This window comes from Populus euphratica, unplaced genomic scaffold (assembly GCF_000495115.2).
Source record: "Populus euphratica unplaced genomic scaffold, PopEup_1.0 scaffold10.1, whole genome shotgun sequence".
NCBI classification, from domain to species: Eukaryota; Viridiplantae; Streptophyta; class Magnoliopsida; order Malpighiales; family Salicaceae; genus Populus; species Populus euphratica.
The window spans coordinates 468,458-481,272 of NW_011499856.1; the positions used below are offsets into that span (position 1 = coordinate 468,458).

The 12,815-nt window shown below is 33.8% G+C and overlaps 2 protein-coding genes and 1 long non-coding RNA gene across 8 annotated transcripts; 1 reads left to right on the forward strand and 2 right to left on the reverse strand.

Annotated features, from left to right (window-relative positions):
- Positions 1-4: 4 nt before the first annotated feature.
- Positions 5-1,993, forward strand: LOC105123235 (two-component response regulator ARR15-like). Of its 3 annotated transcripts, none has more exons than XM_011022752.1 (5): positions 5-95; positions 238-376; positions 1,287-1,339; positions 1,429-1,499; positions 1,615-1,993. In XM_011022752.1, exons 2-5 carry the CDS (start codon positions 244-246, stop codon positions 1,799-1,801), a joined length of 444 nt encoding a protein of 147 aa, XP_011021054.1. In that variant the 5' UTR covers positions 5-95; positions 238-243; the 3' UTR covers positions 1,802-1,993. The 3 variants fall into 3 exon arrangements, with proteins under 3 accessions (XP_011021054.1, XP_011021052.1, XP_011021053.1); XM_011022750.1 differs by having other exon boundaries at positions 8-95; positions 242-376; XM_011022751.1 differs by lacking the exons at positions 5-95; positions 238-376 and adding an exon at positions 756-956 and having other exon boundaries at positions 1,287-1,364.
- On the reverse strand, positions 267-636 carry LOC105123236 (uncharacterized). Its single transcript, XR_841820.1, has 2 exons — positions 551-636; positions 267-376 (listed from the first exon to the last, which is right to left on the reverse strand). It is a non-coding gene; the product is annotated as an uncharacterized LOC105123236 (long non-coding RNA).
- LOC105123234 (uncharacterized) lies at positions 1,979-10,421 on the reverse strand. 4 transcript variants are annotated; one of them, XM_011022749.1, is made up of 18 exons: positions 10,124-10,421; positions 9,935-9,957; positions 9,610-9,794; positions 9,400-9,516; positions 9,242-9,284; positions 8,944-9,032; positions 8,659-8,754; positions 7,846-7,900; positions 7,201-7,300; positions 5,749-5,938; positions 4,898-5,063; positions 4,769-4,806; positions 4,005-4,074; positions 3,823-3,927; positions 3,706-3,731; positions 2,717-3,623; positions 2,572-2,621; positions 1,979-2,388 (listed from the first exon to the last, which is right to left on the reverse strand). In XM_011022749.1, the coding sequence occupies exons 1-18, from the start codon at positions 10,163-10,165 to the stop codon at positions 2,237-2,239; spliced, it is 2,454 nt and encodes an 817-aa protein (XP_011021051.1). In that variant the 5' UTR covers positions 10,166-10,421; the 3' UTR covers positions 1,979-2,236. The 4 variants fall into 4 exon arrangements, with proteins under 4 accessions (XP_011021051.1, XP_011021049.1, XP_011021050.1 ...); XM_011022747.1 differs by having other exon boundaries at positions 5,752-5,938; positions 9,242-9,308; XM_011022748.1 differs by having other exon boundaries at positions 1,979-2,382; positions 9,242-9,308.
- Between the last annotated feature and the right edge of the window lie 2,394 nt (positions 10,422-12,815).

A 12,815-nucleotide genomic window follows, 5' to 3' on the forward strand; every position in this document is an offset into this window, starting at 1 on the left:
TTTATGAGCATACACTTAGATGAAGATTATCATAAAAAATGACACTTATTCTACTGAATGCCCAACATCAATTCTAGGAACTATGGCTGAACCAGGTAATGGAAATGCAGTCACGGAACTATGAAGCTTTTCATGTTTTAATCAGTATACAAGACGTTAACATCAGGACATCAAACTTTACTCTTCTTTTTCTGTTTTGTTGAGGTGGTTTCTCATTACTTTGTGTGTGCTTGGAAGGTAGATATGGCCGGCTGTTCTTCATCATCACCATCAATGGGGTTTGATTTTGATGAGAAACCACATGTTTTAGCTGTTGATGATGGCTTGATAGATCGGAAAGCTATTGAAAGGTTACTCATCAAGTCTGAATATAAAGGTATGGTATGGTATGAAAATGATGTAGTTCCTTGTAGATGTGTCTATATAATCTCTTTTCTCTATCTTTTCACCCATTAGCATTTCTTTTTTTAGTAAATTTGTTCTTTATCTGTTGGTATAATTTGTTACCAAAGAACATTCTATAACATATTTTATCTCTTTTATATCTTATTATGTCCATGGGGTTTTGGTGAACCTTGTTATAAGTTTCCTAGTTTCTACCCATGGTTTTGTAGGAGCAAAGACAAAGCTGATTCTGATAAAACGGTACTTTCTCTTTCATAATCTGATGTCCAAGTAGAGTAAATGGCATCATTTGCAAAAGGGAACAGAAAAGACTCGAAAAATTGATCACACTAGCTAGGCTTTCACTGCTGCAAGGACTAGCTAGTCCAATGGAGAACGTGATTTCCACTTCAGAAGTTGGTCATGCCACCATGGAAGTACTTAACAGGGTCACATATGCAGGACGCATTTCCAAATTGGACGATAGTAAAAGACTAGACCCCACATCTTCAGTTTTGATTTTTTCAAAACAACAAATCGTTTCTCGATTTGTTTGGACGCTAGAGAGGCAGGTAGCAAGGGATTAGGGCTGTGTTTGTTTCCGTAGCTGGTTTCAAAAACTGAGTGTTTTTTTAATTATTTTTTTATGTTTTTGGGTTGTTTCGACATGTAGAATGAATTTTAAAAAATATATATTATTTTAATATATTTTCAAATAAAAATATCACTAAATTTATAATGATCACGGCAGAAAATAAAAAAAGGCTTTAGAATATTTGGGGTTAGCTGATGGACAACACACCAATCATGGTGTAAGCAAAGTAGTGATACAGTGAAGGACTGATTCTAGCTTCTATGAATTTAACTCTTACCATTTCCAACTTTCTGTTTTTTTGGTGCAGGACTTGAAGGTGAACCTGATCATCACAGACTATTGCATGGGAGGAATGACAGGTTATGAGCTATTGAAAAGAATTAAGGTAAATATTAGTACTCGTCTTCAATGATGTAGCCTCCACTGTAATTTCTAATCTATTCTAACAGGAATCACCTACCATGAAGGAGATACCAGTAGTTATAGTGTCATCTGAGAACATCCCTGCTCGAATTAAACAGTAATTGCCTGCCTTGCAGTTTCAATTTGTTTCTTCTGGTTTAATTTTGTCTTTAAAAAAAAAATTGAAAGAAGAAAGAAATCATTGATTTATCAAATATTTTCCACCTAAACAGGTGCATGGAGGAAGAAGCACAAGAGTTCTTGCTAAAACCTCTTCAGCTATCAGACGTGACAAAACTGAGTGCCATACAAAAAAGCAGAACAATCCATCACAAGGAGGCTTTGCAGGGGAAGATGAACATGCAGAAAAGATGTCAAAAAGAGAGACATGAAAGGAAAAATGTTGATTTTGGGCAGTAATTGTAGGACTGCTGCAATCAATAGAAGTGTGTTGTACACTACACTGTTTCATCCCTTTTGTTAACATCTAAAGTAGTTATCTATATATAAGGAGGTTTTAATGCAAGCACAAAGTTGTTTGCCTTTCGTTTCTGCTTAATTCACATTTGTAGATAATTTCTTATTTCGAACATTGAATTTGTTAAAATTGAAGTTCCAAGTTTATGAGTGCGTAATATTAACCCAGAAGCAAGTGAACAGGAGGAAGTCTATGGAAAAAGAAACTAGACTGTGCATCACCAGACATGTTTCATTCTGTACTCAGTTACAGGAGCGAATGAAGGGGCCTGAGGCCATTAAATGCACACAAGTGAATAAGAGGGATTGCATTGTGTTTTTCTTTCCCTTAGTCTCAAAAGAATCTCTATACCAATTGTAAGGAAGAATATGCCTTCCTTAAGGTGTCTGTACAGAAGCCACCTTCGGTGCCTTCTGCACACAAAGAAGCTGGAGAATGTAGCTTTTTAGCATCATCACTGGGGGAGATGAATCAAGACGATTACCATCTCTGCTTATTTTTCTGTCTCCTGGCCCTTCATTTTCTGCTTCTGTATTAAGATGAGTAAAGCTTATTGGTTCAAACAACAATAAAATCCACGCCTCAATCCAAAACAAGCGTATTACTACAAAAAAACAAGTGTAAGAAAGAAAGAAATGGCAAGGAAGGGCCATCAAACAATTCAAAAGACTTGAGACTTGGCTATTCAAGACTGAAGGGAAAATCTTGATACCTTTATTCCCCTTTGGGCATGGAGGAGAAACTTCAGCATCATGGTGATATCTGACAACATAATGGACGGCTTTAGAAACCACACATTATAAGTTTAAATATAAAGCACGAGGAAGAGAGAATGGCACAAAGTTCAACAAACGTACTCTTTTTTATCAACACTGCTTTCAGATTTGTTAGGGATCTTCACAGATGATGATGTCTCCAAAGGTTCATCTTTTACATCCTTGCGGTCAGGACCATTATCCACAGATTCTAATGCATCCATTCGCTTCATGTTTCCAACAGGGCCGTTCCATGTCTCGACCTTTTCATAATTGGTTTGCTGAAATTTTGATCTATTTTTCTTTTCTTTGCTTACACTTTCCTTTGCTGATAACTCCAAAACCAACTTCTCTCCATGACAAGCAGCATATTCTGATGAATCTGGAGGGTTGCTTTTGAACTCAAAATCTGGAGGATCCAGAGTAAAATCTGCGCTGGTTGCCCCAAACTCAACCTTCGAGAACATAGGGGAATCATGAGCGTGCATACTACTAGATTGTTGGCAGAAGGCGAACTTTTCAGAGATAAAACTGGCAGATGGTGAATTTTTAACAGAGCCACCATGTTTGGAGATTCCAGAAGAGAATTTGGCATCAATTTGTGGTTCAGGGACAAAGGCATCAAAAGTATCTTCAGTCCAAGGCTTGGAGCCTGACAAAGGATGCTTTGTTTCTGAGGTTTGGCATGGTGAACTGAAACCCATATTCGTATCTGCTGACCCATATCCTTCTTTAAACATCCAATTCCTACGTGACCCTATTTTCTCCTGGAAAGGACAATCTAAGTTGCTTGACTCTGATAGCATTGGGATCCGTGTGGATTTTCCTGATCCAAATCCGTTATTTCCTTTCTGAATTTCTTCCCTATTTTTGAATTTTCTTCCCTTGAGAAAAACGCTTTTAGTTCTGTAATTGTTTTCAGGGAAACCAGAAGCATTTTGATGCCTTTGGCTGCGTCTTGCTGTAGAGTGTGATGGCGAAGTATCTGTCACCTTGTCCCTCACTGCCTTTGGAAAAAGTCGCTCTATTTAAATATGAGTTTTAGAACAAGCTGAATCATAAAACCCTCATACCCAATAAAAATGCATAACCTGCAGTGGACGAGCTTGACTCTTCACTGCCAAATATTTACGAAGGTAATGAAACATCAGTTGAATTAGAAAATGAATTATGTAAGGGGGCAGGTGTGGAGAACTACTAACAATTACCTCAACAAGCTCTGGTTGTCTCTAGCATCTTCTGTGATAAAGCAAGACCAATCAGGTTGGATGGTTGTATCTCCAAAACCAAAATTCATTCGCCGTGAAGGCTTCCTGTGATCATGCGAAGGAAAAACTGTGGTGTATATGTGCTCAAGTTACTGAGAAATTTCACATAAAACTTGACTTACCTTGCCGCCCTTTCAGAAATCATGAAATCAAAACCAGTTTCAGTTGTTTGATGCTTCAGAGAGGGTGAATCTGATTAAAAGAACAGAGAACTGTCAGTGAAGAGGAAAGGGGGCCCTTTTCTCATGAATCTCTCAATCTTCTATACCAGATATGCAATCTAATACAAGCGGAAGGACAAAAACAACATCCTTTCATCATCATCATTATATTGGTGATGATGACAACAACAATCAAACAGGAGGTAAAAGTCATTTGAGCATATGATGCCACAATGGTAGATCTTATAGGAAGAATCCCAGTCCAATTGGTATTTAACTCATAAGACCTTTAACACAACAACCAACCAAAACCATGGGACCAAGAGAATATATACTAAACAGCCATTTAATAATCTATTATACAAAATGATAAATGATCTTTTATTACGAAAAAAAGACAAACAAAAAGAATGGAGAACACTATCCAAATGAGAAACTGCTCCTCTGTAAGAAATTTCATCAGCTGCTAAATATTTAAGTTCACACTCATTCTCAAGACCATAAGCAAGAAAAGAGGGGGATTCAGCCAAAAAAACAAATTAGAATTTTTAAAATGTACATACCATGGCAGAAAAATAAACCACACACAATTATTATATATTTCATGATTAGGATTCTACAAAAAAATGAAAAAAATTGTTTCATTTTCAAGTATTTTTCTAAAAAAAATGGCAGTATGAACAGAGGCATGATACGAAAATCCAAGTAGCTGAGAGAGAAAGCACCTAAGATATTGAATGCTTCCTTGGCAATTATAGAATCCCTGCAAAAATATAAATATAATACCATGATCAAGAAGCATGCATTATAGTTTATCAAAACAGGTGGAGAAAGGTCAGGTGTTCATTAAACACCTTTTCTTCAGAAGGTGACAACCTTCAAAAGCATCATCTGGCAATCGATCATTTCCGTATTTCAGAAATTCAGCAGAATTACCATCCATAGAATATGGCCAGCTATTCCAAGAAACATCAAATCCCCTCTTATCTAGAAAATTGGCATCCCATGACCTACACCTTGCTGGAAAGTAAAAGGGTAAATAATTATTCCACACTGGGATCCTTGGAGAACCACAGAAAGGACTAAAAATCAACTATAAGAACAGCTGATTAAAATCACTCTGGAGATGTAAATAAACAAAAGCTGACCATATCCCCAACCTCAGTTTCACCCCAGAAATCAGCATTAAACATGAAAGCCATAAGAACAGAACTCAAAACACCCCAGAAGTCCATATCCAACATGATATTGAAGGAAAAAATAATAATGCTGTCCATGATTCAGAAGTAAATTGAGGATTTTATATCTCAAAGTAATTTTTTTCTTCTCTTTTTTTTTTTCCTTTTCCTTTCTTAAAAGTGTAATCATTGAGACACAAACCTAGAGCCAAGTGAAATGCCTTAAATGTCTCTCCAGAACTAGGGAAGGTATGTTTAATCACATACGGTCGTTTTTTATTGTCCTTCAGCAAGTGCAATATTTTCATCAAGTGGCAATAACAAAACCTAGATGAATATAAAACACTAAGAAACCACCATTTAAAAATTTAGTAAGAATACAACAAGGGTTTTTGAACTTGGATATTACAAATTTCTGAACTGCAGGATATTGCAAATTGGTTCCTGAAAAACAAGCATAAAAGGCATAATCCATGGATGAGATAAAAATATTAATTGCTTGAATGAAAAAGCAAACCAAAAATTACCACCCCATGTATCATCGTTATTCTCAATTTCACCAAATGAGTTCCTCATTCTACCATGGCCATCAAGTTGTACACTTTCTGTGATGGTAGATAAATTATTATTTAGCTTGCAAAACGAATCCTCAATCTCCATTGAAAATTCCGAAGGATGGCCTCTTAGTGGCATGTCAACATGTTGCATTATTGCATCCTGCATAAGGCAAATCACACTAATCAATTGCAAATCTCTCTCAATGATATTGATATTGTAAAATCAATTATTCTTACAGAGTTTTTTTAGGTTTCATGCAATGACTATTATACTAATGTTGCAAATATAAATTATATTGGGTATAAAAAGATACTTTACATATTTAGTTTATATAATGAGAAAGTATACTTGGAACTATTTTTGTTATAGATTTTTGGTTTCTCTAACATAAAGTTCCAAAAATCTTTTTATTTTTTGTAATAAACTTTTATAAATGAAAAATAGAAATATAAGGATATCAATATGAAAATGAAAATGTTGAAAAGGTTTTTTCATAATGTAAATTTGATAAGTGTGAAGTTAGAGAATAGTTCATTCACATTAAAAGTGATAGAAGAACATAAAAAAATAAAATAAAATTGATGTAAAAACATTAAGTTGATTTTAGTTGTTTAGCAAGTATATATTGCACAATTTCATTTTACAAAACTATTTTTCATAATATATAGTAAGGAAAAACTTATTAATTCCTGACTTGAACTATCTTTGAAATGAATCCATTCAATAATAATATTAGCTAATAAGTGATAGAAAGATGAGTGAGAAAATTTCAATTAATTATTTAGATTATAACATTGCATAAAATTTTCACTTAAATTGATTTAATTTCTCGAGCAACATAAGTGGAGCAATAGAGATAGAAGACAATGATGATTTATCAATAAAAAAACTGCTCAACAAAAATATCAAGAAGGAAAAAACTAGCTACATTAGTCTTCAGAAATACGAAAAGTATGATTTAGAAAGATATATAAATTAAAATTCATGGGAGATCAATGCTATTAGAATTTATCATGCATAAAAAATGATTTTGTTAGTTCAATTTGTTACATGCATGATATTGGCTTTAGGTATTTATCATCCAAAAACAAATTTGGTTTTTAAAAATTTATATGATATATGGTATATCCAAAACTACATTCTAAAATCCAGAAAGAGATGGAGAGAATGAAATCACCATGCATGGCCACATACAAAGCGCGTTTAAAAAAACTAGTTGACATAAAACATGCAGAAGGTAAACAGCAAGTGAAGTAGAATCTTTCATACAGGTTAAAGGGCATGCATAAGTTTCAGAATGAAAGACAGGAGTAATTTACTAAAATGAAACGGAATTAAAGGGGAGAAATCATATGAGATATAACCAAGGAAGAAATTTGATGTCATACTTCAGATGGAGGTGTACTCAGTAAAGCACTTACCACTTCAACTTCAAGGTCATTCAGAACATAATCAAGATTCTTTGATGAGCTTATTTGCCTTGCAGCCTTCAATGGTGAGGGGCAGCCATAGGAAACATATCTATAGTCACATGAAAATTAACTTAGATGGTGTTCAGATTCATAGCTTATTCTCCATGTAGAGTTTCTTCTACTTGATATGCAAGATATAATTGCAGCTCTATACCATAGAGATTAAAACTAAGTGAAAGAAATGACACGCAAAAAGAGACACTAAAATTTCTATACATTTGTCATGCACGGACATGATACACTCTACCGAACATTCCACCATGAACAAAAAAAAATCAGATCAACTATATTGGGCACAATTTTAATATATCCGCAGTCAACACAAATTATATGGGAATATTTTATGATATATGTATTATTTCAACTTCCTTTATAGCATCATCCGATAAAGTGGCATAATAGTCGCATTTTAATAATATCCCCTGAAAAGATTTCCTACTGGTTTCAATTACAATTATAAATACAGAAGGGTCCTGCAAGATCAAGATGGCTGCAGTTTTTAAAATTAATTTCTCATGGCTTTCTTCATAAAAATAGATGCAAATTCCACTGGGAGTGAAAAATACAGGCACAAGCCTACATGGGTTCAAGTACCTGTCAGGTTGTTGCGGTGAGTAGGGGGGTGTTTCTGCTCCCACTTTACCCAAACCTGACATGCAAACGCAGGCATCAAAATAGTTTTGTGGATGACAGAACAACAATGACAAGTGTAGAACAATGATATATATTTACTCATAGGTTACAAAACTCTGTTAAGCCAGCTTCTATAGCAAATTGTAGAAATTGTTAAACAGGAAGTAATACTAAGAACTTAGGTATTTAGATAGGCATGCCTAATACCTAAACTATACACAATACAGAATTGTTGTACCTGAACAGAAATTGATAACAAACTTTGAAATTATTTTCAGAAAAAGATTCTCCCCTAAGAACATCCAGAACTATTTTTTGAGCACCCAGTCAAGTTTTCAGGGAACATGGAACTAAAAGGGACAGAAAATTTGGAGATATATGTAGAGATAGCTGTAATAAAGAGTGTCTGCAGAGGTGTAGCACGTGAACCCTGCACACTCTTCGTGATCAAAAAAAGGTAAGAAAATGACGGAGATTGCATTTATAAGGGTGATATGTAACGGACTAATAGGTCTTTTGAATGACTTTCAGTTATTCCTCGCATATTTCTTGGTTATCTTTTATCTTGAAAGATTTTCCAGTTTCCTGCTTTAGAAGAGAAATTAAAGCAAAAACCATAAACTTCGGGAGACACTATTGGAGAAGATGCTTTGTTTTGTATCGTACATTATATGCCCCAAGATCCAGTTGACCAAAAATTCAAATGAATTCAATTGAAAGTGCAACAAGTGAAGTACTAATCTTGCCTTCAAATTCCAATCAACGTGACCATACCTTCAACTGAGAATGCAACATGAGCTTCACGTGCTGGACTTCCATCTGACTTTCCATTTGGTTCATCATCAGCAAGCAAATCAAAAACAGATGATGCTGGAAAACAAATCAGGGATGAAAGAAAAGGAGTTACGAGAATTTCCAAAGCATACAAAAAGCTGCTTAACAGCAGAAGACCTTAACTGAAGATCCCTAGAAACAATCCACGAATATATTTCCAGAAGCAACTACAATGAGAGCTGTATACAAAGCAAAACTATTGTCCAATGAATATTTGCTATTTACATTGCTGGGTTGTCATCTTGCAAGGATCCAGTTTGTTGTTGGTTCCACTGAAAGCTTTGCTGCGATTATTTGAAGAGCTAAACAGATCCCTGTAATAAAAGGTAAACCATTTCAACACTAGGACTGGACCAACAGATGATGCTAGATGTGTCTGTCCACTTTGGAACCTTACTGGATGGAGTGCAACATTATGATAGAAGTTAACTAAGTGTCAGTTTAAAGTTGAGTATAACTGAGCAAGTAGAAGAGTGTTTCATAAAATCAAAACCATGTGCATGCACTCTCATCACACCCTTACTTCTTCGGTGATACAGTCTCCAGTTGGTAGCCTGATAGAGTTCCTTTCACAATAATAACAGCAATCACTAAACATCATTTAGCACTTTACAAAGTCCAGAAAAATTAGAAAACAAGGCATGAGATCACGTAGCAGTGCACACAAATTAGGAAAAATACTTGTTTCCATGATTTCAGGAGACTGCAGAGGACAGATAGGGTTGGCTCGAATTATTGGTGGATCCTTGAAGATATGGGAGTTGACTGTTGAAGCATTGACCTTTGCATCTTCCCTTCCTTAAGTGGTTGGACACGAAGAAAATAGCAGTAAGAGAAAGTCAACAAAACTAGAAAAAGACGGGAAAATGCCACGGAATTCAGAAGGGCTACCAGGGTGGCAAGTAGACGTGCAGTCTTTAGCAATTATTGACCAGTTCTGCAAACTAAGAACATCCAATGATCGATGATGTTCTCTGCAATTCTCCCCTCGAATGTTAACCCCTTCTTCAAAGCTGTCTAACCCAGCTGCCTGCTGATGCTGTTTCCTTCTCCTTTGTTCAAAATACTGCTTTTGCCTAAGCAAATCACATAAAGGCACATACACATTATTCACTAATGCCTAAGTAATGCAATTCTCCAAAATATTAGGCATTGATATTAACCCTAAAAGCACAAAAAATAGAAATTTAAAAATAAAAAGGTTTCCAATCCATACCTCTTCTGAGTAGATCTCCTTGACTTAAAAAATTTCACGAGAGATGACATGAAATGATGCAAAAAATACAGAAGATTTATTCACTTGGGTTAGAATATAGAGTGCAAATTCAATACCGATGAAACCATACAAAACTTGCAATTAAGAGTTCCGAAGAGAAATTCAGTGAAGCTAAGGGGAGGCGCGTACAGTAGTGACTTTCCTTCTTGATCCTCCCATCCATTGCAACATTTGCACGCTTAATATTATTATCAGAAATAGTAAGATTGCAAGCAAAAGGCTCTCTAACTAAAAACAGATAATAAACTCAAATTTCATAAATGATCCAATCAGATGAATCTAAAGCGAATTGACGAAACCTAGCCGAAGAAGACGACGACGACGACGAAGAAGAAGAAGAAGAAGAAGAGAGGACGCTCATTCACCGATGGAGGGAGTGCTGCTTGATTATTTTTTAGTGCCGAATGCTGAGAGAGCGGAAAGAAACTGTTCGGTTCTATCTTTCTAAAAGGCGCCAACTTATAATTAAATTAAATAGGACTATTTGAGCATCCGTTCGTAGATGACTAGTCGTTGAGGACGGCAAATGACTAGTTTTTATTGTTATTATTATTATTATTCATAATAAAAGGTATATTCAAGCCAGTTTGAGTGTTACTTGAAACTAAAAAAGGTGTGTTTGTTATGAATTATGAAATATAATATTTAATTATAATTATAATTTAAAATTTACTTTTCATGAATAATATATGATAAAAATATATTACGGTACATTACATTAAAAGTATGTTTTATAAAAATGATTGAAAGCAATTTTAATGACAAAAAAAGTTTTGTATGAGTTAGCATTAATAAGTCAAAAGTTAAAAATTTTAATTCTAATCTAATTTGATAACAAATATTCTATATAAATAATGAATTATTTTTAACCTACATATATTATAACTTTTATTTGTGTCCCTAGACTTTTTTTAATGAGGGAACAAATTATTAACAAATATTATATTATATAGATATATATTAGAAACCAATTCAAAATATATATGCTAATTCATATCAAATAAAATTAATTTAAAAATACTTTTAAATTGAAAAAACTTACATTATAATTGTTTTCTTTGAATTTTTATATTTTAAAACCGCTTCATAATAGCTTCATTATGAATCTTATCAAAGATATATTTCTCAATCTATATAACCAAACTACCATTCATCCACTTATCTATTATCATATCCCACAATCTACTCTTGATAATACACATAATAGAAAAAACTCTCTCCACTGTAGCAGTTGCAACTGGTAGAAGTAATGACAATTTGATAAGCATATATATTAATGAAAATATCAAATTCTTTTTTTGTTTTTGCCATTTTCTCTGCAAGACTAACAATACCTTTAATACTGGAAAATTCATCATCACCATGTAGATCAATAATATACGTATTAAGTTGGTCATTAAGTACCCTAAGATCCACTATAGAGAATTCACTAGGATAAAAAAGAGCAAGACGAATAAGCTTTTCTTTGTTGAAAGCAGAAAAAGAGTAACTTAGGTTTAAACATGCCAAACAAAGAAGTAACTATGTACTCCTCTCAATAAAATTATCATCCAACTTAGTAAGTTGTATGCCAATGATATTATTAAACAATTCATAATAGAAATGGTGTAGGTTTGTAATACCTTGAGATTTTCACCTTGAACGCTCACGAAGCTATCCATGTTTAGAATATTAATATCATGTTTAATGTAAAAAGATGACACTTCTTCCAGTAAAGATTCTCAATCATTCTCTCTCATCATTTTGAATCATTCCTTTGATGTTTTCAATAAACTCACAGCATTTTCTATATCTTGATCTTTTTTTGTAATGCTTCTAAGAACTCATTACTATATCTTGATCTTTTTTTTGTAATGCTTCTAAGAACTCATTAGTAACTGCTAATATCCTTCTCAAATAATGAAGCAAGAACATAAAATTAAATTATTCCATAATATTTATTAAAACAACTGCTTCTATTCTCTGTTCTGAGTCCATCCAATCCTCCCTTATAATCTCAAACACGTCAAAAACTAATGAAAACATGTAGACAAATAATTGTAACATAGTGGGAGCCTCAACGGGTATCAATATACCTTTTAAGAGAAATTTCTTTATTCAAGCCTCGTCCACTAGAAATTTCTCCATTTTCAAGTCCTTCAATAATTCCAACATATTGTTTTTCTCTAATCACCTCCATTCTTTTGCATGATGCTACAACTATATTTATAATGCCAGAAATAAAATTAAAGACATCTTCAACTTCATTATGTTTTTTTATAATAGCCACAAGAGTCAATTGAAGTCTGTGAGCAAAACAATATACATAATATGTACTTGGATTGCTATTTAGAATAAGTGTTTTCAAGCTATTGAATTCACCTCGCATGTTACTAGCTCCATCATATCCCTGACCATGCAATTTTGATATGCTTAGCCCATATTTAGAAAGCAAAGCTTCAATAACTACCTTAAGTAAATTAGCAGTTGTATCTCGCACATGTTGAATGCCAAGAAAACATTTAATTATATGCTCATTGTTGTCTATATATGTACAACTACCATTTGTTCCTTAATTGATATGTTATGTGACTCATCAATTAAAATTAAAAATAATGAGTCACTTAGATCTTTGATAATCACATTTGTAATCTCCTCTACAGCAGCTTGAGTAATGTCTTTTTTAATATTTGGAGAAGTCAATTTGTTATGTCTAGGAGCTTCACTGAAAGTAACTCTTTTAACAACTTTATTATTTCTGGAAAGGAAATGCAAGAGCTCTAGATAATTTCCTTGGTTGCTTGAAGATTCACATTCATCATGGCCACAAAATAGATGTCCT

Bases quoted from the DNA above. Each gene is read 5' to 3' on its own strand.
- LOC105123235 (XM_011022750.1), top strand. From the start codon at position 20: ATGAAGATTATCATAAAAAATGACACTTATTCTACTGAATGCCCAACA. The intron at 1,340-1,428 runs TTATGAGCTATT...CTATTCTAACAG, and splicing joins TGCATGGGAGGAATGACAGG to GAATCACCTACCATGAAGGA. The intron at 1,500-1,614 runs GTAATTGCCTGC...CCACCTAAACAG, and splicing joins ATCCCTGCTCGAATTAAACA to GTGCATGGAGGAAGAAGCAC.
- LOC105123234 (XM_011022746.1), bottom strand. From the start codon at position 10,165: ATGTTGCAATGGATGGGAGGATCAAGAAGGAAAGTCACTACT. The intron at 9,309-9,399 runs GTATTTTTCCTA...AATGATGTTTAG, and splicing joins TCCTGAAATCATGGAAACAA to TGATTGCTGTTATTATTGTG. The intron at 4,075-4,768 runs GTGCTTTCTCTC...TCTTTTAATCAG, and splicing joins GGAAGCATTCAATATCTTAG to ATTCACCCTCTCTGAAGCAT.